This window comes from Psammomys obesus, unplaced genomic scaffold (genome assembly GCF_907164565.1).
Source record: "Psammomys obesus unplaced genomic scaffold, mPsaObe1.curated_primary_1811, whole genome shotgun sequence".
Taxonomy (NCBI): Eukaryota; Metazoa; Chordata; class Mammalia; order Rodentia; family Muridae; genus Psammomys; species Psammomys obesus.
In genome coordinates this window covers 11,636,911-11,663,952 of record NW_026596131.1, presented here as the reverse complement: position 1 = coordinate 11,663,952, position 27,042 = coordinate 11,636,911, and the positions used below count along the sequence as shown (strand labels likewise).

At 45.1% G+C, this 27,042-nt stretch overlaps 1 protein-coding gene across 3 annotated transcripts in view; it reads left to right on the top strand.

The window, feature by feature from the left end:
- The window catches only part of Rnf157 (ring finger protein 157), a 67,658-nt gene that overhangs the window by 19,041 nt on the left and 21,575 nt on the right, over positions 1-27,042 (top strand). For all 3 annotated transcript variants that reach the window (XM_055592155.1, XM_055592156.1, XM_055592157.1), the window contains exons 3-8: positions 22,673-22,761; positions 24,216-24,362; positions 24,708-24,825; positions 25,761-25,827; positions 26,099-26,142; positions 26,446-26,493. In XM_055592155.1, coding sequence (XP_055448130.1) covers positions 22,673-22,761; positions 24,216-24,362; positions 24,708-24,825; positions 25,761-25,827; positions 26,099-26,142; positions 26,446-26,493 — 513 coding nt within the window. The remainder of the gene's footprint in view (positions 1-22,672; positions 22,762-24,215; positions 24,363-24,707; positions 24,826-25,760; positions 25,828-26,098; positions 26,143-26,445; positions 26,494-27,042) is intronic.

Below are 27,042 nucleotides of genomic sequence, written 5' to 3'. Positions count from 1 at the left end.
AGGACTTCCTGTCACTCTCATGTTTTCAGGGACAGAACTAAGGTTCTGAAAGATGAGTAATGGTAGCAGCTAGTACAGGAACTACCTACTTGGGCCAGGGCACCTTTCCAGGTGTTTTACATAAATTTTTCTCACTGTCTTATAAGTAGATCTACCTTACTGAGAATCAGTTCTCTCCAAAGGCAGCTTAGTGGATGGAACTGATGTCTCTCCTTTTCTTCTCTGGTGTGAAGTGTGGTTGTGTGTGTGTGTGTGTGTGTGTGTGTGTGTGTGTGTGTGTGTGGTGTTTACATGGCCTGTTCTGGCTGTAAAGATGACTTGCATGATGGCTACTTTCCCAAAGGTGAGTCACCATGTTTATACCTCTGTGGAGGCGCTGAATGACTGGGCTCTTCCTGAATTTCTAGGTAGCACCCTTGACTTTAAGTATGAGGCTTTCCCCCAGGGAGTATTGACATTGGTGTTCTTGTTGGTATGTTTTTGTAGCAGTCATTAGTATGTTTAATGCTGAACAGAGACATACTTTTTAATCATACTAAGTTGGATATGGGGCTTTATGCCTGTAATCTGGCACTTAAAAGGCTGAGGTGGGAGGATGTCATGTTTGAGGCCAGTCTGGGTTACTGTTTTCAAAAAACAAACAGGGCAGCTGTGGTGGCTCACTCCTATAACTCCAGCACTTGGGCCCAGTGGTGCTGGCACTCACCTTTAATCGCAGCACTCGGGAGGTAGAGGCAGGCAGATGTCTGTGGTTGAAGTCTAGCCTGGTATACAGAGTGAGTTATAGGTCAGCCAGGGTTACACAAAGAAACAAACAAATAGTAAGTAACTCCAGCTCTTGAGATGCTGAGGCAGGACAATTGTGAGGCCAGACTGGGCTATAATATAAGATACTATATCTAAAATTTTTTTTAAAAAAAAGCAGTATAGAGGATAAATGTAGCATGTGTCTTCTATCTCTCTCTGCATGGTATTTGCTAATAATGGCGAACATGTATTGAACCCTTCCTAGCTTGGTTGTCTTAAGCACTACTTTGTGTTATCTGAGTTTGTCTTCAGCCTAATGAGAAAGGCACTCATGTAGCAGGTGAACACAGGCACAGAGTTTAAGATGCCAAGATGCCGAACCTGGGTGCTGGAGAGATGGCTGTGTGCTCTTTGGAAGGACCCGCGTTCAACTCCTACACGGCAGCTTACTGTCTGTAATTCCAGTTCCAGGTGGTCTGACACCCTCACACCAATGCACATAAAAATAAAATTAAATAAATTAAAAAAAAAAATAAAAGATTGCCAAGTCTGTAAGAGCCAGTCAGAATTAGAACCTCACTGTCTACTTCAGAGCCTCAGGGCTCTGCTGTTTCAGTCATAAAGTCAGGAGTACCCAATCTTTTCTACATCCTGGCCATGAACCATTTTTGACCAAGAGCATTTGTGGGTTTGGTTGAGACCTAAAAGGGCCCAAGAATTGCTGTGCCCTCCTGGAGTGCCTCTTGGAGCATTCCCTCAGAGAGCAAGCCATGTGGTATGTAATTCCATCCCCTGAACTGCCCTCTGGGCTTTGCCATGGATGCTCTTTATGTTTGATTGGGGACATCCTGAAACTGAAGCTTTAGTTCTGAAGAACTGACTTGTCTCTCAAGTGACAGAGCTGGGCATCAGCTAGTGAGCATCAGGTTACAGAGCAGGGAAGACAGCCTTTTAAAGCCATTCAGGAGCAGGGGGGAGGGCCACTCCTTCTCCTCCTTAGAGAAAGAGCGAGCGAGCGAGAGAGGCAGAGAGATGACTTGTCAAATCGAAATGTAATTGCCACAGACCTCCTGGCTCCTGGGGTCTGTAGGTTAACAGGCATCTCCTCGCATTTCTGAGCGGGCAGCTGGAAAGCCTTCCCTTTTTGCCTTTCCTGGAGTGCCAGGGCTGTAGCCCAAGTGGTCGCACTCAGCGTACTCCATCAAGGCACGTTGTTCCTCAGATCTGCAGGGCTGGATTCGGATGAGTGGATGTAAGGTGGCTGGAGAGAGTGGGGATCAGGGTTTGACGTCTTATTTTATCTTGCCATTAGCCTCTGTGACCTTGGCAGGTCTCAGGTTACCCACTTAGAAAGTGGGGACAGTTCTGACTTTAGAGGAATGTCGAGCTGGAAGACGCCTTCAGACTGCTGGATGGAAGGCAGCCTGGAATGGTGACAGCTACATCTGCCAACCTTCCAGCCAGTTATTTCTTCAGCTGCTGCTCATTGTGGGTGGATGGACCATCCGCTGTATTTTTACCTTATTGTTTATTGGCTTATGTTTACAGTGCTACATGTTAAACATATGACCTCATGCGTGTGAGGCAAGTCATCTCCCACTGAGGTACACCCTTAGCATGTACACTGGGTTTGAGGTCCTGGTTGGGTTTTTTATTTTTGTTTGTTTTTAGCAGGGTTTTCCCATGTAGCCCAGGCTGGCCTCAAACTCCTCCTGCGTTATCTCCAAAGAGCTGGGGTTTAAGTGTGCACCCCACTCCCTACTTCCTCAGTGCTGTATGAAGTGAAGCATTGGCCTTCTGAAGGCCTCTGGAACCAAGTGGAGAGATGCACAGTGAAGAGCAAGCTGCCCTGGAAAAGCAGGCAGAGCAAGTGCTGCCTCTTGTTGCCTTGGTCAGGTTTTGTTTGCTGAGGTGAGGAAAACTGTAAGCTCTAAGTCACTTAGTCAGATTGTCGTGTCTGCAACGCCTTCCTTCTCTCCTCTGCTTGTGGCCGGGAGTCCACATAATATCCCTCTTGTTAGTGGAGAAGCTGCTGCATTTCCAGTCCTGACAGTTCACATCATGTGTGCTCTAACTTTCTCCTCCTGCTCTCTGCAGCAGTGGCTAAGAACTAAGGAGCATGCGTGTGCTGCTTTCCTTGCTCGTAGAGACGTGCCCCAAACTTGTACTAAATGTAGAGTCTGCAAATTGTATGCTCTTATTATCATGCGTGCAGGGGAATGAATGCAGCCTAGTGTTATAGTGCCAGGGGTAGAGCCTAGGACATACCCTGCCAAGCAAGTATCCTGCCACTGAGCTGCACCCCAGAACAAGAACGAGGCTATTAATACTGTTTCCACAGACAGTCTCATGTTGCCCAGGCTGGCTTCAAACTTGCTATGTAGTGGAGACTGACCTTGAACTTGAGATCCTTGCTTCTGTCTTTCAAGTGCTGGTTTTATAGGTGTGCCACCATAGCCAGACACCTACCTTCCTTCCTTCCTTCCTTCCTTCCTTCCTTCCTTCCTTCCTTCCTTCCTTCCTTCCTTCCTTCCTTCCCTCCCTCCCTCCCTCCCTCCCTCCCTCCCTCCCTCCCTCCCTCCTTTTAAAAACCTTTTCTGCCTGCATGCCATGCACACATATGAAGGTCAGGGGATCATTTTCAGGAATTGGATTTCTCCTTCCACTGTGGGTTCCAGGGATCAAATTCCGATCATCAGGCTTGTACATGTGGTCTTGCTATGTTGCCTAGGCTGGTCTTCTGCCTCTGAACTCAAGTGATTCCTGCCTCAGTTTTCTAAGGAGGTAAAACCTTGGGTTTATCACAGTGTCCATTTCAGATCAAGTTGGTGAAAGAAACTTACTAGTATATTAATTTGTGAAGTAGGGTTTTGCACATAATAACATTGTGGGAGTAAGGTTGGGAGGCAGGGAGAGAGGAGGGTTTTTCTGTCAGCCATGGTGCCATTTGATATTCCTGCAGAAAGCAGGGCTGAGTAAGCAGACTCACCCTCACTCAGCTGTGCTGAGTCAGTGCTGTGGGGAGAAGGCCGAGTGCCCCGGCACAGACTGGGTGCCTGTTTTCTAGAGCTAGGGCATCCCAGAGGCTTCTATCCAGGGGCTCGGGCAGGATGTCCAGGGAGGGCGAGCTGGGGAAGCATTGAGGTGAAATAATAGCATCAGGAAGAAGCACAGAGCAGTAGCAGTGCCTTGAGGCTTCCAGATCAGAGTGGTCCATAAGGATTGGGTTATGGCATGCTGCTTAGAGGTGAAGCTGAAAATACAAATAGCCCATGTTTGAAGGGCTGTGAATACTGTACCAGGTATGCTTTGCCACTGACAGGCTTTGTGAGCAGATGAAGGTGATGGTCAGTCACCAGGCCTCAGAAAGGCAGGAAATAATTTATATTAGGTGTTTTGTTTTTAAGCCAGACATGGTGACACACTAATCTTAGACTTCAGATGAAGATGTTTTGGTATATTTACTGGCAAAACATGAACCAAAGATCCACATATTTGTTGGACATCTGAAGGTGGCTCACTCCTATAATCCAAGCACACACAGAAGGCAGAAAGATGGCTGTGAGTTTGAGGCAAGCATGAGCTACAGAATGAAACCTTGTCTAAAAACAAACAAACAAAAACCAAAACCACCCCCCACACACATTTTTTTTTTGCCTTCTCTGTTCCTTTCTTTCTTTAACATTCATTTTTATTATTCTTAATTTTGTATATGTGTATGTCTGTACAGGTGTATGCATATGAGTGCAGATGCCCAAGGAGGACAGAAGTGAGCATCAGATCCCTTTCAGCTGGAGTTACAGGCAGCTGTGAGCTGCTTCATGTGTGTGCTGGAAGCAGGGCCCAGGTCCTCTAGAAGGACAGTAAGCCCTCTTAATTGCTGAGCCATCTTTCCAGCCCTTCTGTTCTTTTCTTACTTTTTTACTGGTTAAGAAGATAATCTCCTTTCATAATCATCATACTTAGCCAACTATCAATCCTTTGGCCTTCTCTGTTAGACAAATCACTGAGCCAGTGGCCTCATCCACTCCCTTATTCCTTTAGTATTCTGTTGAAACTCCCTGGTACTCTAGGCTCTAGAGACATAATACAGTCCCTGCCACAGGCAGCTTGTCCATGCAGGTAGGACATGACCACCCTAGAGGAGGGTCAGACAGATGCATTGGGGACTCATCCAAGCAACTGAAGGCAACTCTTCCAGGTGACTCAGCACAGTGTTTGGGAGGACAGCAGTGGGAGGAGGCTGTCTAGCCAGGTACAAGGAGCCTTCTACACTCTCCTGGGAGTTCTGGACTTCTAGCCTGTGGACCTGGAAAGTTCACTCGATATTTTTCTCTTTTAAGATATTTTTTTATATGTGTGAATGTTCCGTGTGCATGTATGTGTGTGTACCATGTATATATACATACAGTGCCCTCAGAAGTCGAAAGACAGCGGGGGGTTACCAGGCACTGGGTCACAGAGAGCTATGAGCCATCATGTGAGTGCTGGGAACTGGACCCAGGTCCTCTGCAAGAACAAATGATCTTAACAGCTGAGCCATCTCTTCAGTTCCTCACCAAACAGGTATTTAATTGGGGAACCAACACATAGAGTGGAAGTTTAAATTAGCACCTACACATACAGGTTCTGGTGAAATAAGTGAATTGTGGGATGTGAGGATGGTGCAGATGGCCAGTTAGTGATAGAAGACCCCAAGTATCAGTAGGAATGAAGGGTGCACTGCCAAAGAGAGGCAGACCTATGCTGATAACCAATAGGAGAGTAGGCCAAGCTGTGGCAACTAGAGCATTTCTGGGCCCTCCCAAAGGATATAGCTAGCTGGTACATTTTTCCTGGCTTGTATGTCAGGCCTGTTCTAGTGTGCTGCTCCTCTGTGTAGAGACTTTTGAATGTTTTCTCCAAAGACTCATCACATTTCCCAGTCCTCAAGGCCTGCCAGGGGATGTATTATTCAGGTCCCTCAACGCCTGACATTAAAAACAAAAAAACAAAAAACCCTCCTCTCTTACTGATATTTGAGCCTAGTTATGGTGGGGTGGCCAGGAGGGCAAATGGGGACAAGCCTGTGGGGCAGGGATTGCCATATCGGGTGCTACACTTGTATAGTATAAGCAAAGGAGAGAAGGGTAAGGGCAGGTTCCTCCATTTTCAGGGAGAGGGAGGGAGTGGTCCCTTCACAGGCCCAGTGAATCTGGGGATCTGGCCTTTATGGTTTTCCAGTAAATATGCCCAGACATTTCCATCTTGGGTCATAGAGTTCACTCCATTCCCACTGAAACCCTTTACACAGCAGACTTGTCTTCACTGAGAGGCCAGCCTGTGCTTAATTCTGCAGCCTTTCTTCTTTCCTCCCTGCTCCCCATCTGTCTGTCTGTTTCTCTTGTATCTCAGGCCGGCCTGCAGCTCACTTGAACTCCTCATCTTCCTGCTTCAGCCTCCTGAGAGCTGAGATTGCAGGCACGCACCACCACATCTGTGATTTTAGTCTGTGTCTGGCATGCAGCGTGCGCTAGATCCCATTAACCGAGCTACATCCTCAGCCTCTTTGTTTGTTTTTGTTTTTGCTTTGTTTTGAGGCGGGCTCTCCTTGTGTAGCTTAGGTGGCTTAGCCTCCCAGGATCTGGGATTACAGGTGTGCAGCCTAAATTCTGCAGCTCTTCAATACTGCCTTGTCCCTGCAGGAGGTGATTATGATTCCATGTTGCTAGAGAAGGTTTCCTGGCTGTTAGAGTTGGCTTTACATTGTTGATTGCCATATCTGAGGGTGTCATTTTCTGTTTTGATGCCTAGGTGGCTTCTAATAACAACCATCCAGACTGGTCTTGTTGTAACCATCTCTCCTATACTTTTTGTTCCAGAGACAGCAAACCAACCAGTGCATTAAATGTCATGGCTTCTGTTCCTCTTCACCTTGCAGGAAAATTCACAGATTGCTGGGGACCATCTATCACATCCCTCCCCCACAGTGGATCTTCTTTGCCGTCTGGCTGATGGATAATATATCTGCAAGATCCATCTGCAGAAACCACTGGTGTTTTGTTTTGCTCTGAGACAATCCTGGTCTACAGACTGGCTGGCCCTGAGCTTGTTGCTTCTCAGATCACAGACTCCCAAGTGCTAGGATTATAGTCTTATGCCACCACGTTCAAGCAGAATGTCTCAGGCAACTTCTGAATCTTACTACAGCTAGTTTCTGCCAGCTAGAGTCTCACTTAGTCTCTTCTCTCCATACAGATCTGTGATCACCTCCTCTCCCAGTCTCTCCTGAGTGCTGAGTCTTCTTAGGCACAAACGCATGCAGGTGTGAGCTGCAGCGGTGACTGGCAAGGCCTTCTCCAGGCTCAGTTCTTCACATTTCAGATTGTGTGGTTGGGAGTACAGAAGCATTGCTTAACTTCACATTTTCAACTGCTTCTCCAAGCTACACCTCAAAAATGAGAGTTAACCCCATAGATACCTCATTTAAAATGTAAACTATAGCCAGGTGCAATGGCACACGCCTGTAATCTCAGCACTCGGGGAGGCAGAGGCAGGTGGATCTCTGTGAGTTTGAGGCCAGCCTGCTCTAAAGCAAGTCCAGGACAGCCAAGGCTACACAGAGAAACCTTGTCTCAAAAACAAACAAAAGATGTAAACTGTACATAGTTTATTACCTGTATTGGGGAATGAATAAACAGTATAGTTAAGGCTTCCAAAGTACAGTACAAAAATCCTTCTAAAAGAGGGTTCAGTCTTGCCATAAGTTGCTTCCTTGTCTCTCTTTCACATTCTTAGGCTTTTTGAGCTTCAGTTGTGTTAGCCCAGGGTTAATTCAGGTGGTTTTGCTGAGTTTGGTGAGATTTAGTATTTCATTAGCCCAACATAAGGCGGAGTGGCATCACACCAGGTCTCACGGGGGAGAGTGCTCCACAGAAACTCAGGCTTCTTCATGTAGCAGAAATTTAATCTTCGTGTGTCAAATGTCTTTAGTCCTAGGACTAGGGAGGCAAAAAAAAAAATTCTTTTTAATCTGTGTTAACTTCTAGCTAGCTACAGTAATTGATGTTTTCTTCAAGGTTTTGTTTGGTGAAAGGATCCATATCAGGGCTAGAGAGATGGCTCAGAGGTTAAGAGCACTGACTGCTCTTCTAGGGGGCCTAAATTCAACTCCCAGCAACCACATGGTGCTTCACGATCATCTGTAATGTAATCTGATTTCTGAATCATATTTCCTCTTCTTGTGTGCATGAAAACAGAGCATTTATATACATAATAAATAAATATATCTTTTTTAAAAAAGAAAGGATCTCATGTCAAGGCTTACTTACCTTCATCTGCTGATCTGCCTCAACCTCCCTAGGGCTGTACCAGGGCTTTTTGGCTATTTTATTTGGTTTCCTATATCTACTACTTTACCCCAATCCTTTCCAACCCCCAAACACTAGGTAGGTGAGAAAGGAAAAGGGGGAAACAGGTATAGACCTCTGTAGACTACTTATTCCTAATTAGGGCATTGAATTCCTTGGGGAAAGTCCAGTCTTCAGAATACCAGCAACCAGAAATCCATCAGTCCAGCAATACCAAAAGTAGCAGCAGGAACCAGCAGCAACAGAGGGAGCAGCAGCTGCCACAGGCCCTCTTGGCGCTCTCCCATTTATACCTTCTGAAGTGTTCCCAGAATTAAACTATCTGCAGCTGGCAAAAAAATCACATCCCTGCCAGAGCATGAGATGCATTGTAGTTAGCTGCTGTGGACAGTCCAAAGCAGCTCCATATCCCACACCTGGGACTAAAGTAAAAACATATTCACATTACATAGCTGGTTTCTAAAGAACCCAGAATTCTCACTACATAGGGCTAGGGTTATGTCAATGCCAAAGTTCATCTCAAAGGACAGGAAGCTTGGTCATGTCAAGAAGGCAGCAAGCTGTCACCTGCAGAGACGGTTTTTGTCTTTGTACTTAAGCTGCTTCCATCTCACCGGAAGTGTCCTGTGTTCAGTGGCCTGCAGGGTGATTCCAGGCTGTCGGGAATTCTCTCCCTTCTCAGCCATTAGACATCTCTTCTACCCCTGGCTACTCAATGCACAGTGCTCTGTGCCAACCACATGGGGCCTTTGGCTGTTTGTCACCACACCTGACAAAGGTTGGAATTTACATCACTGTTGGAGGTTTGCTTCCCAATTCCAAAGGCTAAATTGCAATATTCTGGGACAAACACAATCTCTCCAGGGTCCTAGTAAAATAAACTATATTCTGATTGCATTTTCTCTAAGTGCTCTGGGATTTGTAGGTAAGAAATACTTAACTGCTTATGTTTTACTTAGTTGCTTATATTTCATTTACATATTCTTTTTAAAGATTGATGTATTTATTTAGGTTTTTCGAGACAGGGTTTTTCTGTGTAGCCCTGGCTGTCCTGGACTCACTTTATAGACCAGGCTGGCCTTGAATTCAGAGATCTGCTGCCTTTGTCTCCCTGAGTTCTGAGATTAAAAGGCATGTGCCATCACTGCTCAGCTATTTTTGTTGTTCTTAATCATGTGAATATGTGTGAGTATTCACATTTGTGGGCAGGCACCTTCAGAGTGGCATTATGAAAGAAAAAAACAATTAAAAAACAACAGGCATTCCAAGTAGAACTCAATTACTGAGGATAATGTCATCACTGTTGTATTTTTCTGGCTTGGCTTTCAAAGCATTTTTCTTTGATCCAAGTCTCCCTATAAGATAGACAGGGACAATAAATCTTGTTCTCCAGATGGGGCATGGAAGCATTTATAATGACTAGTCTGAGTGTCCTCTATCAAGTCAGTGGAAGAACACAGACAAGGCCCTGATGTGGCTGCTGGTGGGTTATTAAATCATTTAGCTTAAGAAATACCAACTATTTGGGCTGAAGAAATGGTTCAGCCATTAAAGGCGAGGCTCACAACCAAAAATATAAGAAATACCAAGTACCAAAGAAACAGTAAATATTGTCCCTCAGGTCCAGTATTGTGGCACACTCAGAACCCAAGGGGCAGAGGTGGGAGGATGCTAAAAGTTCAAGACCACCTTGCTCTACAGCAGTGAGTTCCAGCCAGGCTGTGCAGCACGGCCTTGTCACACAAAATAAAACTCCTTGATAATCTTTTTTTGCCCAGTTATATTTGAGTGTTAACTGTGCACTTGCAGCCTGTGGTCCGAGAGGCTTCACAGTCTAGTGAGTCACACTGGGCACACACTGTGCGCTTCTGGAGATCTTTCTCTCACACAATGGTTCTTCCAGCATGTATTTCTGCATGTGCTGATCTCATCACTTGGTGGCACAAAAGTGAGTTCAGAGTGGATTTTCCCCTCATAATGTCCTACAGAGGCGCGCGCGCGCGCACACACACACACACATACACACACAGACACACAGACACAGACACAGACTTGTGGTGCACAGGGGAAAGTAGGAAGCCAAGTGCAGACCCTGACTGCAGCGCAGGTAAAGTCGTGTGGGGTTAGTCTCTGCCTGGAAATCGGTGCCGAGAGCGGGAACAGCTGTGCTGTTCAGCAGACGCGCTCTAAAGCATCTGGCTGTAGGAATTTCTTCGAAATGCCTTTGAAAATGCTGAAATGGAGTACACACACTCACCCATTTCCTGTTGCCGTTGTGGTCCTTTACGGGAAACTGTACTTACTGATGTTACATTTCAAAGAAAATTTTGGTTAATCTCTCTGCCTTTTTTTTTTGAGAGGGGGGACTACTCAGGCCTTGAACTTGTGATCCCTCTGCCTCTGCCTTCTGAATGCTAGGATTGCATGTACCACCACACCCAACAATTCTTCTGCTTTTAAAGATATAGTCAATTTTAATGAAACAATTCTGCTGAAGGCTATAAAGGCTAAGGCTTCTGAGCCAAAAAGCCTTTACAGCATTGCTAAGTGGCATACATATTTAATTTTCTAGCCTGTTCTCAAGCAGCTGAAATAGGAGCTCTCATTATACAGAAATTAGTTATATGCTTCTTTTTTTTTAGAGGGCAGAACTAATTTATGAACTGTGAAAAATAGTCCTCAGTCATATTTTCTAGCTACTATAATTTTTAAAAATTAATTTAATTTTTGTATGTGTATGTGTTTGCCTGTGTGAGTTTATGTGCGCCACTGTGTGCAGGGGCCCATGGACATCAGAAGAGGGTAGAGCTCTCCTGGGACTGGAGTTACAGGCAGATGTGAGCTGCCATGTGGTTCTGTCAGCTGAACCCTGGTTCTCTGCAAGAGTGGTAAGGTCTCTTAACTGCTGCGCCATCTCTCCAGCCCCTAAGAAAATATTTTTACGAATTGGCTTTTACTTGGCAGCAAAACTGTAGCTTCACTGCATAAAAACAGCACAGCAAATGGACTATATCGCAAAATTGAGAGTGTGCACTTCCTCATCTGATGTTAAAAACAGATATTTCTCTACTCCCAGGCATTTCCAGTGGGGAGAACTTAAGTGTCTTTAAAAATAATTTTAAATAAAATGTGTTAATTTACTTTGTGTGCACACATGCACGCTTTTCAAGGAGACGGTCAGGGATAACCTTTGGGAGTTTTCCCCTTCCATGTGGGTTCCATGAGGTGAACTCACTGAGTCACCAGCTTAGGCATTTGCTGACTTTACGAACTGTGCCTTCTCACTGGCCCCTCTTACTAGATCTTGATCAGTACAAATTTTAATCTCATAAATTATCAGGTAATTTCCTACTATATTTTTATTCATAAGGAAATGGAGGCTTGGTAGGGTAAAACAACTTGTCTAAACCCACACACAACTGTTTTTCTATTTCAAAGTTTGAGTTACAGATTTTTAATTTAAAAAAGGTTTTTAAACTCAGTCTCACTCTCTAGACCAGGCTGACCTAGAACTCATAGAGATCAGCCTGCCTCTGCTTCCTGAGTGTTGGCAAAAGAGGTGTGTCCTACCACACCAGCAGAGTTGCAGGTTTTAAAGAATGCTGTGATGTCCTTCTTATGCTGCCATTTCAGAGGCATTCCTTGGGTTATTGTATCATATGGTACCTAGTATTCCTTAACCCACTATTGGTCACTCTTCATCAGTTGGTCCAGACAGTACAGGTTTATTTACTGAAAATTGCCCCTCTCCATACTTCGACAGAGGCCAGTCACTAAATCCTCTTGCTGAACTCTTGACTTCCTACTTAATCATGGAGCTGTGCACTCTTTACAGGTTATTACCTAGCATAAAAGAATCTTTGTAAATGGCCAGGCAGAGAATTAGAAACTTAACTTACACGGATGATATTGGGGATAAGTATTATAAATGACCTGTTTTTCTTACACCTGCTTATTAGGGATTTTGATGTGTGTGTGGTGTATGTGGTGGGGTTGGGAGGTGCCGCCACACTCACATGGAGGTCAGAGGGCAGCTCACAGGAGATGTTCTCTCTCCTCTTGTGCGGGCACTTGGGATACAGCGCAGCTGTCAGGATTGGCGGCAAGTGCTTCCCCCCACAGAGCCATCTTAAAGAATGACTTACCTGTTGTACTGTCTTTGCTTTAAATTTGTTTACATTTGGAGCATGGCCCTTTGTTCTGTCTGTCTGTCTGATTGTCTGTTTGTATGAGACCAGGTCTCCATAGACCAGGCTGGTCTCAAATTGTCAATTTTCCTGCTTCTGCCTCAGAAGTACTGGGATTCCAGGCAGGAGCCACCATGCGCAGCTAAAGCTCAGGATCATAATGGCATGCAAAGAGTAAGTCAAAAGAAGTCTCTCTGAGCACATGCTTCATGTACACTGTCAGGCATTTCAGAGTCTTCTCTTTGAAAAGAGATTTTTGTTTGTGAGCTGTGTTACTACCAGGCCCCTGCTGAGAGTCAGGAAGTGTGTGGAGGAAGGGTAGCCTTTCTGAGAGGAGAGGTTCTAGCCGTGAATCATCACCCGTCACTGGACGGAAGACTTGAGTGTCTGCTTTCCCCATTTATCTCCACCTAAAATTAGTTGCTCTTAGTCAAGATGCCGTTGTAACTAGCAGCGGCCCATCTTCTGAGGGCAGTCCTTTAGAGCCGTCATATGACGAGGTAGTGTTTTAATCTGCTGAGAAGAAGGGAGGGGTCTTCTTTGAGGGACCTGGAATCCAGTGAGTTTTGTTTGTCACTAAGCAATCCACATAGCTGTGTAGAGTCAGAGTGGTGATGAGTCAAAAGACAAACCCTGAGAAGAGAGAAAGTGTGCCTGGATGTCATCAAACAAGATGTGCATAATTTATGTTTGCCTTGCTCTGAGATAGGCTGTTTTCACATCCTTGTCACTTAGTATGTTAACAGAGAGTTGCTTAATTAAGTATTTTGGGAAAGGTCAACATTAGGTGTGATGTCATATGGCTATGACATTGGTCCTGTGCTTACTGCCAGGGGACAGTGCAGCCTAGTTAGTAGAATAGCACAGAGATTGCTTTCTTGGTGAATTTCTTTGGTAGCCAAATCCAAACACAGCATTTTTGTTCAAAGGCATTCTGTGACAGTCTATTGGGGTCATCTTCATAGTGGTGGAAGTTTTTGCATCTTGTTGCTTTGGTGACTACATCTTCTTAAACTGCTGATCCAGCGAAAAATGAGTGAAAAGGGGGTTTATTATAAGCAGCTAATACAGAACATTTATTCTGGTCTACAGCAGGCAGGACAGTCTGTCTCACGGATATGGCTGGCTAATAGCAAGTCCATATTCTCATCACAGTTTTCAAGTGGGGACTAAACTGTTCTCTACTGAGAACCTCATGAGAGAAAATGGACCATGATTTTTAAAAATCATTTAATTAATTTATTAAAGACTAGTACACTGGAAGGGGCAGAGCACAATAACAAACATACTGCTATCTTCCTCCCACCCCCATCCCAAGATAGGTCTGAGATAGCGGGTTGGCTTTAAGCTTACTATGTTGCTTTGAACTCCTGATTCTGCCTCTACCTCCCAAGTGCTGGGATTACAGGAGTATACCACCAAGCTGGGCTGTAGCATTTTGATTTTGTTTGCTAGTTTGTTTCTGAGACAAGGTCTCACTATGTAGCTCTGGTTGTCCTGGCACTCACTGTGTAGGCCAGGCTGACCTTGAACTCAGAGATCCATGCGCCTCTGCCTCCCAGGTGCTGGGATTAAAGGCGTGTGCCACTATGTCAGCTTGCCTGTTGTTAATGTAGCTTCCAGGTTATGTTCTGGCCACCGCTACAGAACTACCTAAACTTTTCTATATGTTCAAACACTTTGATTTTATGAAGTTGGGGGGGGGGTTATATGAAATTTAGATAAGGATATTAGTGCGGAAAAGTAGTGAAGTTTGAAGATTTATAGATAAGGTAATAGCTTTCTAGGTTTAATAACTTCTGTTTACACAAAATGTTAACATTTGAGTAGTTAATGCTTCTGGAAGTATGAGTAAAACAAAGTTTTAAAAAATATTGAGCCAGAGCTGGGTGTGGTGATGCATGCCTGTAATCCCAGCCCTCAGGGAGGCAGAGGCAGACGGATCTCTGTGAGTTTCAGGCCAGTCTGGACACAAAACAAGTCCAGGACAGCCAAGGCTACACAGAGAAATCCTGTCTTGGAAAAAAATAAAAAAGAGAGAGAGAGAAAGAAAAAGAAATGAGCCAGGTGATATTACACGCCTTTAACAGGTAGAGGCAGGGGGATCTCTGTGAGTTCAAGGCCAGCATGGCCTACAGAGGTAGTTTTAGGACAGCTAAGGCTATACAAAGAAACCCCGTCTCAAAAAAACAGAGAGATGAGGGGGAGGAGAGGGTGTGGCGGTACATACCTTAACCCCAGCCCTTGGGGGTAGACATGGGCAGATCTCTGGGAGTTTGAGGGCAGCTAGGGCTGCATTGTAAGTTCCAGGACACCGGAGGTCACATAGTAAGATCTGTGCTCCCCCACTTCCCTTCCCCCAACCCCTACCAAAAACCCCAAAACCAACCAAACAAGAAAACCACACGGAAACAAACAATGAAGTTAAGGCTGCATGACAGGTGGATCTGTGTGGATTCCAGGTCAGCCTGGTCTATAGACCTACGTAGTGAGTTCCAGGACAGCCAGCCCTACACAATGGAGACCCTGTCTCAAAGAAGAAAGAGAGAGAGAGAAAGAGAAAGAAAGAAAGAAAGAAAGAAAGAAAGAAAGAAAGAAAGAAAGAAAGAAAGAAGCAGTTGTAGGAAATATGCATCATTAAGCGCAGAGAAGAGCAGAGTGTAAACTGGATGATCTATCTTTGAAAAAATATTGAAAAATAAACTCAGGGTTAGAGATTTGGCTTAGTGGTTTAAAGCATTAGCTGCTTTTCCAGAGGACACAAGTTCTATTTCCAGCATCCAAATGGCAGCTCACAGCTGTCTGTAACTCCGGTTCCAGGGGAGCTGATACCCTTTCTGGTCTCTGTGGGCACCAGGCACACATGTGATACACAGATACACACGCAGGCAGACACCAACAATAAAACATGTTCTGGCCTCTGCGGGCCCCAGGCATGGAACACATACTTGCAGAAGAAGAAAAAAACCCAAACACCCATACACATAAAGAAATCTAAAAGAATACATGTAAAGTGGCCTTGGTTGTACGCTTCTATTCTCACAGCATTTGGGAGGTTGAAGCAGAGGATCATGAGTTTGGGCCTGTCTGGCTCTAAACATAAAATTGTGTGTGTTGTGATATGCTTAGGAGAGGGTGTGGACAGCTTCATTTTGTACTCTCTCTATTTTGACAAGATCTACATCTTTTCCTAATAAACATTTCTTGCTTTTTAAGGTAAGGAAACATTTTTTAAAAAAGAACCGCACACGCGTGTATCCTCTCCCGTAATGAAACACAGTGAGATAGAGAATGTAGTGGGTTTGTTCCTCCAGCGTGGTCCCTGCCCTGTGTGCTGTAGAATCAGCTGGTATGTTTAACAAAGTATGGATCCCTTGTCCCCATCTCAGAGCATCTGTATCACAGTGGAGCTGCAGAGCACTTCAGCGACCCCAGGTGGGCCTCAGCCAGAGCTTCAGAATCAGCATGAAGTGGGAAGCAGAGCAGGGGCACGCACACGGCTGCTGGCTGCGGCTCCGTGCTCTGGAGCATGCCCCACCTGCTTTCTCACTGATGCATCTTGACACCCTCCTTTGTTTCTGGAGTGTTCAAAGTGATAATTCTCTGCCTGCCTGCCTGCCTTGCTTCCTTGCTTCCTTCCTTCCACCCTTCCTTTCTCTTTTTTTAGACACTAGGGATTGAACTGAAATTCACTTAAGTTTCAGTTAGAATACAAACTTGCTCAACTGTTTATCTTTTAGATTTTACAATTTATTTTTATTATTTTATGTGTATGGGTGTGTTGTCTGCACACAGATGTCAGAGGAGCATCTGGATCCCTTGGGACTGTAGTTACAGTTAATTCTGAGACACTGTGTGGTACAGGGAATTGAACCCAGCTCCTCTTTAAGAGGAACAAGTATTCTTAACTGCCGAGCCCGCCCTCTTGTTCCCCTCATTTTGATGATGTTCCTGTTCCACAGTGGCCACAAAATATAAATGGTTTCTATGAAGTAGAGAAAGGCCAGAGCATTCTGATCAATGAAGCAGTCAGATGGAAAAAAAGAAAGAAAGAAAGAAAGGCAGCCTGCACACTTGAGTTTTTCTGAGGAGCGCCAGGGACAGTCCACAGCTCACACTCCTCATGCTGCATGTGTGCCGCCCCTGAAGCACAGAGGCACGAGCCGCTGGGGCTGGAGAAAGAGCCCAGCCTCTGAGAGCACCTGCTGTTCTTGCCTGGCGCTCGATTCCCTCCCGGCACTCACGTTAGACTGCTCACACTGCCTGTAGCTCCAGCTCTCAGGCACATGAAGCCTGCTTCTGGCTGCCAAGGACACCTCCGCATACACACAAATAAACCTTACAGAGAAAGTTTTTATTGAAATTAATTATTCATTTTTATGAATGAGTCATAGTCTTCCTTTATAGACAACTGGGAATTGCTCAATACTTTACAAATGGAGTAAAATACTAGCTTTTGGTTTTGTCTCTTTTTTTTTTTTTTGAGGCCAGCTTTGCCTCAGACTTTTTGTATAGCTGAGGTTGACCTTGCACTCTGATTCTCCCGCCTCCACCTCAGAAATAGAGATTAGAACCATGTGCTACTTTACCCAGCCAATTTTGTTCTTGTCTAACTTGTACTATGACCATATTTTCAATGGCAAAAGTGAATTTCTTTCATTCATATTTAAGAAGGTTAGAGAGATGTTTGAGATCACCAGGATATAAGCAAGATTCAAAGCGTGTGATTGTCTACATCTATGTGGAAGCACGGGCATTGCACACCTGCTCAGACGAAGGCCTGAGGCGGCAGTTCTGTCTTCAGGCACCAGGTGGCACCTTCCTGGTGTAAGAAAGACGCTTGTACGAGGAAATCACACCAGGATAGAAGGCCAAGGGGATGTTTGCCCTGCAGACACAGGCGGCGTGCCTGGATTGGCAGGCCCCTGGATCCACTACATGAGGTCAGTGGGCGAACTGGAATTACGCTCTGGTATTGGGCTCGCAATCTTTGGGACTCAGTCATCTCAGATTGTTTGCTTGACCCAGCACTCTGTGCCCCCACGCTGAGTGCTCTGCTGTAGTGAGAACGCTGACCAGGTGTGTAAATGCCCTTGCTCTTTCCACCAGGAACACGGCTTCCTGCATCTGGGGCAAGCTGCAGTGTCCTCCAGCGCCGCCAAGCCCCACATGTGAATTGCTGTCTTCTGCGGCTTCTTTTCTAGGACAGCCAGAGCTACACAGAGAAACCCTGTCTCAAAAAACAAAACAAATTAAAAAAAAAATCTTATAGACAAGGACGTCTTGCCATGCCGTGCTCTAAGAAAACTGTGTGGTGAGACCTGCAGTACTCCTGTGACAGTGTAGAAGGAGGGAGCACTCCATGTTCTTTTGTACGTGCTGCTGTCTAAGCATAATGGTGTGGTCTAGAGTGTTTGAGGAGCTTTCAGAACCTGCATGGAGCTTGGGACTGTTTGAAATGATTTGATTTTTTTTCCCACGTGCTTATCAATTTCAGTCATCGTTGTACCTACTGTTCTTTAGCTTCAGGACCTTTTGCATCTCCGCTGCTTTTCTCTTTCTTACGGTATCAGGGACTAAATCGAAGCCTTGTACAAGCTAGACAAGTACTCTCCCACTGAGCCATTCGCCTAGTCTTGGCTGGTTTTTTATCTGCCAAAGGAGGCTGTTGATATTGGCGTTCTGCATTTGCTCAGTCGGCATCTGATTCTGAGCTGCTTTCCTGGCCATCTGATTCTGAGCTGCTTTCCTGGCCATCTGATTCTGAGCTGCTTTCCTTTATTAGTCGCTCCTCCAGGAGCTCGCAGGCTGCTCTGGGAGGGGACTTGCCTCATCTTAGGACTTGCTTCATCTTAGCAATAGGAAATAAGGGTATATTGACCTAGGGCTGGATGGGATGGTGGCTCTGGCTGGACAACAGACATGAGAATGTAATTCATGCCACTGAACTGTACACATGGATGTAGTTAACACATAATGTCGTGTTACATGTATTTTACCATAATGTAAAAGAATAAAGTAGAATGAGGACGGGAAGATGGCTCCGTTGGTAGTGTGCTAAGGGCCTGAGCTTAGTCCCAAGAATCCACATACAAAAGCTAGGCATGATAGCACATGCTGGAAGTCCCAGCGATGGGAGGTGAAGATGTGGTCCCTAGGGATCACTGGCCAGCTTGACTAATCAAGTCAGTGAGCTCCAGGCCAGTGAGAGAGCCTGTAAAAAAAAATGTGGATGGCTCCTGGGGAGTAACAGCTGAAGGTGCCCCTTGGCCTCTACTGCATGCACACACATATATATACAAACACCCCCCCCACATGCACCTTCACACACATAAATATATACATACATACGGAAGTCAAGTGGGAGGAGACTGTATCCAAATTATATGGCAATAGTAGATGCTCAGTTAAATATTTACTTGTATCTTTTTTGTTGTGTGAAAATTATCCACACTTGATCCCACTAGGAGGATTTGCTTTTACCAAAGCATTTTGTTTAAAAAGTTAAATTGAGGGTACCTGAGCCTCATTTCCTTATCCTGTATTTAGGGACCTTCATAAGCCCATTATGATTTTACTACATAAAGCCAGGAGGTGGTGGCACATTCCTTTAATCCCAGGACTCAGGAAGTAGAGGCATGTAGATCTCTGTAAGTTCAAAGCCAGCCTGTTCTACAAAGCGAGTCCAGGGCAGCCAGGCTACACAGAGAAGTCTTGTCTTTTTATTTTTATTTTTTTTAGTTTTTCAAGACAGGGTTTCTCTATGTATACAGCCTTGGCCGTCCTGGACTCACTTTTTAGGCCAGGCTGGCTGCCTCGAACTCACTACCACTCTGGGCTGAGAATCCCTGTCTTGAAAAACAACAACAAAAACAAACAAACAAACAAAAATGTAGTACAAACTGTGTGGTGGTGGCCCACACCTCTAATAATCCTGGGAAGCAGAGTCGGGGGGATCATGTGTGTCTACATAGCGAGTTCCAGGGCAGCCAGGACTACACAGAGACCCTGTCTCAGAAAAGTAAGTAAAGGGAGCTGGAGAAATGGCCCAGAGCACTGGCTGCTCTTCCAGAGGTCCTGAGTTCAATTCCCAGCAACCACCTGGTGGCTCCCATCTATACTGAAATCTGATGCCCTCTTCTGGCCTGCAGGTGAACATGCAAATAGAGCACTCATGTAAAATAAATAAACCTTTTTTTTAAATAAATAAATGAATAAATAAATAAGGGCCCTTAAGGCCCTTTATATCAGGGCTCTGTTTTCTCCACAAGAGTGAAAGGGCCCAACACCTGCACAAATGAAATGATTACTTTGCTACTCCAGAAAAAAAATTTTAATCCCCAGAGTCATTTATTTTGGCTTTAGAACAGATTTAGCATTTGTGTCAGATTTTTCTGCCTAATTACTTTTTGCTTAAGCTTATTTTAAAATTGTTTTAAATTCCTTTAGTATAACAGCCTAGAAAGTAGGGGGTGAAGAAATGGGCCACAGATGGGAGCTGGGCTAGAATTTCCGTTTCCCTGTATTAAAGCCTCCTGTTACACTGCACACGGAGTAGTTTGGCAAAATGGCTTTTAAAGTCTTAAAAATATGCTTACTTTTTGATCCAGTAATTCCGCTACTAGGAATTTTTCCCAAAGAAGTAATCAAACAAGCATGCAGAATTCAGGGACAGGACATGTACAACACATATCAGCTAAAAGGAAAACCAACTGATTAAATAAAGCATGCAGTTATCTCTACATGGCATCAAAATTGTGGACTTTAGAAACGTTTGCCGTGTCTTTAAAATGAAGAAGAGGCCATCTAGTCACATACACACTGAAACCTCGCAGTAAAGAAGGGGCAGGAGTACATTCTAGAAAAAAAAAAAAAACATTTCTACTAACTTTGATATTGTGAGTGATAAAATTATGACTGAGTGTGTACATTTTGTTTTTAAAGGTTTCTGCTTGCAGCTGAGTACTGGTGGCGCATGCCTTTAATCCCAGTATCAGGAGGCAGAGGCAGGCAGATCTCTGAGTTCCAGGCCAGCCTGGTCTAGGACAGCCAAGGCTACACAGAGAAACCTGTCCTGAAAGACCAAAAACAAAATAAAATGAGTACAAAGTTACAGGCCAGGTATTGTGGTGTGTATCTGTAATCTAAGCTATATAAGAGGCTAAGGCAAGGGAATAGGGTGTTCAAGGCCAGCCTAAACTACAAAGCCAAAAGAACAGATACCGTTTCACACAAAACAAAAACAACTACAAAGTAAACTTTTGGTGTGTAATGCCTACAGAGAGAACAGTTTGAATGCAAATTTAGATAGATGGTTTTGGAGGGTTTTGAGGGGGTGTAAACATTTACCCAGTTTCATACATATCATTCTGTGTTTGGTCATATTCATCCCATTCCCATTCCTCTGAACCTCTTCTTCCCAGCAACCTTTCCTTCTGCCTCCATTCCTTCCTTCCCCTCTCCACCTCCCCTCTCCTCCCCCTCTCCTTTCCTCTCCTCTTTCCCTCTCCTCCCCTCTCCTCTCCTCCCCCCCTCTCCCCTCCTCTCTTTTGATTACTGAGTTTAGAGTTGAGTACATCAACTTGGTGGATGGTATTTACTGGAGCATTGGCAGCTAACTAGCATTCATATCACTGAAGAAAATTACTCCTGCCTTTTCCTCCTTTCTTCTCTATTTCTTTCTTTCTTTTCTTTCTTCGTTTTTGATAGGGTCTTTCTTTGTAGTCCTGGCTATCCTGGAGCTCAGGATATAGGCTGGGCTTGAACTCATTAAGATTCTCTTGCCTCTAACTCTCAAGTGCTGGGACTAAAGGCGTGTGCCACCATGCCTGGGGCCTTATAGGCCAATCTGGCCTGGAACTCACCATGTACCTTAAAATAGATAATCTTCATCTTCTTCTGCTCTACCTCCCCTGTGTAGGTATTTCAGGAATATACCACCACATCCAACTGACTATTTAAGACTAGCTTGAAACTAGGTACACCTAGCTTGACACTTTTTTTTTTTTCAAGACAGGGTTTCTCTGTGTAGCCCTGGCTGTCCTAGAACTTGTTCTGTGTATAGACTGGTCTCAAACTCACGATCTGCATGCCTCTGCCTCTCTAGTACTGGGATTAAAGGCATATGCCACCACCACTAGCACTTGAATGTGTTTTCTTAGGGTCCTGTTTGAATATGTGAGTTATCAGCAATCACACCGACAGCACTGAAAGTCAGATGTACTTTACTTTATATTACTAGGTTGTTTCCCAGTAAAATAACCACATTCAGGCAATGTCTGTGAAAACAGGATTAGAACATATGATGTCCTGTTTTTTGAACCAGCCCTGTGGAGATCCAGTTCTTGAGCTAGAAGACCCAAGGTATACTGCAGAACTGCTGAGACCAGTAGTAGGCTTCCTGTGAACCATAGTCAGCCTAATGAGAGTTCCCTCAGGGACCGTCGGCATATATGATGGGGGTCCTGTAAGATAATACTGCCTAGCCTACTCAGAGCCATCTCAGTGTGCGAGTGTACTCTGTGATGTCCTGGCAGTAGCAGAGTGCCTCCCCGCCCTAGGAATTCTTGTGTCATTAAGCATTGCATGTTGGTAGATCCTTGAACATATTGCCCAAAGAACAAGGGTACTGAGAACATTTTTAGGCATCTGCAGTGAAAGTTTTCTGTTTCTCCTTTATTGCTATCTCAGAACTCTGAATCTAGACATCCAGACGGGGAAAGAAAGTGTGTGTGCGTGATGAAGCCAGGACCGTGTGCGTGTGAATGCGTGTGTGAATGATGAAGCCAGTGCTAAGTAAGTGTGTGTGAATGATGGCGCCATCAGCCTCCATGACCCCCAGATCCCCTTCTAGCTCAGGGTTAACAAGTTTCTTTATGTGCTGAGCTGAGGGGATTTGTTCTTCGGTGTCTGAAAGCTTCTGCCCTGCATGCCTGATGGGATACTGTCTTTTCTTGTTCCCTAAAGTCTTGAGATATGGGGTATCTTCTCTGAAGGCTTGGAGTCCCTCCCTGTCATCTGAGGCCAAATGGAAAAGCTCTTTGTGGTTAACTTGGCCACAGCAAGTCCTTTGGCATTTAGAGTTTTATTGAAAGTTTTTTTTAATTGATTCTTCGAGTGTTGAACACTAACCCAAATAAGCTTTATTTAAAGGGAGAAAGCAGACAAATTGTGCATTTTTGACACCATATTGAACCTGATTTTCCCGCTAGCCATGACCTTGAGCAAGCTGACTTGCTATGTTAGACATTGCCTCCTCAGGTAGCTGTGTGACTCCTCCTTCCTGCCTCTCCGCACAGGGCTGTTTTTGTCCACCCAGGAGCCCTGTTCCGTTTGGGGATAGTTACGGCATTTATGAACACACTGCCTCTCCCACTTTGTTTCTGACAGTTTCCCTACGCTGCCCCACCTCCCCAAGAACCTGTGAAGACTCTGAGAAGCCTGATCAACATCCGAAAGGACACGCTGAGGCTTGTCAAGTACGTTCCCAGGACTCAGGCAACAGCTACTCCATGGGAGTCAAAGAGCAGCTCCTGCCAGGCCCATAGCCTCCAGCTCAGGATAAAGGCTGCCAGCTGCCAGGTGCTGCTGAGGCACTGGGCCCTAAGAGGAGTCCTTATCATGCTTGTGTTCTTTGGAATATGGGCACTGTTCTGTACAGAAAGAACTTTTTACCTGCCCTGGCATTTAAATGTTATCTCTGTTCTGTGGCTCTGAAAACAAAGGAAGTTTGCAGATACCCCAGGCTTATGCAGTAATGAGATGTTTGACTTAGGAATATAAAATCATGTACACTTACAGTCTCAGCAGTCAGGAGGTGAAGGCAGGAGAATAGAGTTTGAGGCCACCATCCTGGGCTTCACCATAAGACACGGGGGCGGGGGGGAGAACAATAAGTAAACCAGCTATGCATCTGGATGTGAAATTCAGGATATGAAAAGCCAAGACTAAGAAGGCCATGGTGAGTCCTGCTTGCAGGGAGTTAGGCAGGAAAAGAAACCCAACCATAGCTCGCTCTGTCAGGCTGTGAATAGCATTTCTGAAATCACAGTTTACAAAGCCTCTAGGTGCAGTACAGTGTGGGGACTGCAGAACTCAGTGGAGAGAGTGAGGAAGAAGACAACAAGACAAACTGTGTCTATAATACGAAGTAGATGGTATCTAAGACTGACAAACCAAGACCCAATAACTGGGCTTGCTATTTAGAAATGCGGTCAGATGCCCATATGCCCAGATGTCCAGAAGAGGTTGTAGTGCAGAGGAGGAAAGCTTGCTGGTTTCTAACACGTGGAAACTCAGCCATGTGGTTAATAACCCTGATTAAAGTAAAAAATAGCAGGGTTCTGGCATAAGCACTCACATAAATTGTGAGATTTAGTAAATTTCCTAAATGCCCCCAAAGATGACCCTGTGATAGTTACAGTGTAGACACAAACATGTTAATGACCACACAGGGAAGTATGCAGCATTGTTTGGGGGCTAAAGAAAAGTAACGGCGGGTTTGTTATTATTCGTTTGTTTGTTTGTTTTGCTGTTTTGTCTGCATGTATGTCCGTGAGGGTACCAGACCTGTAGAAGCAGAGCTACAGAGAGTTGTCAGCTGCCATATGAGTTCTTGGAATTGAACCCCAGTCCGCTGGGGTGCTCTTGCCTGTGTTCTTGACTGCTGAGCCAACTCTCCAGCCCCAAAGAGTAAATCTTACAATCCTGATCCATGCCTGGCAATGGTGGCAGAAGCCTTAAATCCCAGCAGGAGGCAGAGGCGAGCCAATCTCTGAGTTCAAGGCCAGCCTGGTATATAGAGTGAGTTCCAGGACAGCCAGGGCTGTACAGAAAGACCTGTCTCAACAAACAAACAAACAAACAAAAAAACAAAAGAAACCAACAAAATCCTGGTCCACTGCCCCCAAAGGCTGTCTTTGTGATTTCCCAGATGTGCTGAGGAAGTGAAGAGCCATGGAGAGGAGGCAGGGAAAGCTAAGGTCTATTACAATGTCGAGTTCACCTTTGACACGGATGCCCGAGTAGCCATCACCATCTACTATCAGGCCACTGAAGAATTCCAGAATGGTATTGCCAGGTAAGAGAGCATAGCAGGTGAGCTACTTGCTTCCCAGCCTTCTGTGCCCACCAGGAAGAAAAGCATTCTGTTTCTACAACCAGGGAGGATCTGGACCTTGAATTCAGATTTCTTTTTCAATTTTTTTTTTTTTTTTTTTTTTTGCTCCCTTCCTGTGGATGTGTGGATTAAATATGTAAACTTAGTAATAGTAATAGTACCAGGCTAGAGGAAAAGAAATAGGTCAGCATAAAGTCTTCCCTGTGCTAGTGTGTTGGAAATTGAGAACAGGCATGGGGCAGTAGGAATTGTCAGACTGTCTGGGCTGAATTCTAACTTTAGCTCTACTTCCCACTTTATCTATAGCTACATTCCAAAAGACACCAGCCTGCAGTCGGAAACTGTGCACTACAAGAGAGGCGTGTGCCAGCAGTTCTGCCTGCCCTCCCATACGGTGGACCCCTCGGAGTGGACAGAAGAGGAGGTAAGTTGCCTTGGCTCAAGTTCCTCACCCTCCAGTCAGTGCAGGGTGGTCCAGGCACTTCCCTAGGACCTGCACCAGGAGCAGGGACTCTGTCCAGATGCTGGAATACCATGCTCAACTGTTAAGCCTGGTGGCCCCTTCATGTTCTTCAAAGGTCTCATCGTTCACATTAAGAATATACCTAACCAGGGGCTGGAGACATGGCTCAGTGCTTAAGAGCACTGTCTGCTCTTCTGAAGGACCTGAGTTCAATTCCCAGCAACCATATGGCAGCTCACAACTGTCTATAACACCAATTCCAAGGGATCTGACACCTTCACACTAATGTACATAAAATAAAATTAAATAAATTTCTTTTTTTTTTTTTTTCCAGAGCTGAGGACCAAACCCAGGGCCTTAGTGCTTGCTAGGCAAGCGCTCTACCACTGAGCTAAATCCCCAACCCCAATTAAATAAATTAAAAAAAAAAAAAAGTGTACCTAACCAGGTGCAGTGGTACACACCTGTATTCCCAGCACTCCAGGAGGCAGAGGCAGGCAGATCACTGTGAGTTCAAGGACGAGCCTGGTCTACAAAGTGAGTCCAGGACAGCCAAGGCTACACAGAGAAACCCTGTCTTGGGGGGAAGAAAAAAAAATATATGTGTGTGTGTGTGTGTGTGTGTGTGTGTGTGTGTGTGTGTGTATACACACACCTATCCTTGTTCATTTTCCTATTCCAAAGTAGCCAGTTAGTGAGAATACTATGAGAAGCTTAAAGAAAAACAGGCTACAGGGAACTTTATCTTACTGAATTTTTGTTTTCTAAGGAAATAGCCTTCGGTTAAACAGACCTGGGCAGTTGCAGGTTTGATGGACAGGTGCAGATGATGCTGTGAGCAGCACCCTTCTGGCAGACGATGAGTGCACTGTCTGTGCTTCCTTTTCTTCCCACAGCTCGGCTTTGACATGGACCGAGAGGTGTACCCTTTGGTGGTGCACGCTGTGGTAGATGAAGGAGACGGTAAGGAGACTTCTGTTTGCTCTGCTCGCTCCCCTCTTGATACCGTCCAGCAGAAGCTCTGGCCCAGAGCCACACACCTCTGTGGGTCTCAGTCAGCCAGGTCTCTGCTCTTCCCTTCCCACCCTGCTCTGAGGAGTGGGGTTTATAATGGTATTTATAACATGCCCTTGCTGGTGACAGCCCAGCACCACTGACCTACCAAACTGTGGGTCTGGAAAGGGCTAGGGCTGTGTTGTTTGGCCTTCTTTAACCATTTGCCTGTTTCTTTCAGAGTATTTTGGCCATTGCCATGTACTTCTGGGCACATTTGAGAAGGTAGGCAATTTTGTTTTGCTCTTCTCTCTCATGTTGCCCCTCTGCTGAAAGAGTGTCACACTGGAGTTACATTCAGGAAGTTTAGCTAGGCTACCCCATTGCCATGCTCTTCAGACCCTTAGACCTTAGTGTCCCCTTTACCAAATGAGTGGGTTTAGCTGATCACCATTCTACCCTTGAGTCTGTAACTACCTTCTGAGTCTCTAGCTCCTGTGAAAGCCCTAGCACGTGTGATAAGTAGCAACAGCATACAGAATGCGCTCTGCCCTCCCTTCTGGTTGTAACATCGTGCTTTTATCCCAGCACACAGACGGGACCTTCTGTGTCAAGCCCCTCAAGCAGAAGCAAGTGGTAAGTTTTTGAGGGCTAGCAACTCTTAGCATTTGCCCTTTCTTTTTCTTTTTTCATGAGTTTTTAAACTTTTTAAAACTATGTACTCTTGTTTCCTTTCCCTGTTCTTTCTTTTAATCAAAGAAGAAGATTTTTGGAAGGGGATCACTTCTGTCTGTTAGAAACTACTTGGGTGGTCCGAAAGGAACACTGACTTTTAGTGCCTTTATTGTTTTGGAATTGTTGGTGCCTCCTAGGCCACAGTTATCTTTAGAAGTGACAGAAGAAGTTTTGTCTCCTGACATTAGGGTGAAGGAGAACTCTTTTTGCTTAAAATGCCATGATGACAAGCATTTCAAACTAAGGGATAAAGGATTGGGCCTAATTCAGGGCCAATTAGAGCCCGTAGCATAATTTATCCTAGCATTCCTCTTCCAAACTTCAGCTTATTGCCATCCCCCCCCCCCCCCCCCCATGATCATCAGGATCTGCACGTCTGCTGGGAGGCCTTGCCTCCACCATGTACCAACACTTAGCACTTTTACAATAGTAGGAGGAGATGTCATGGAG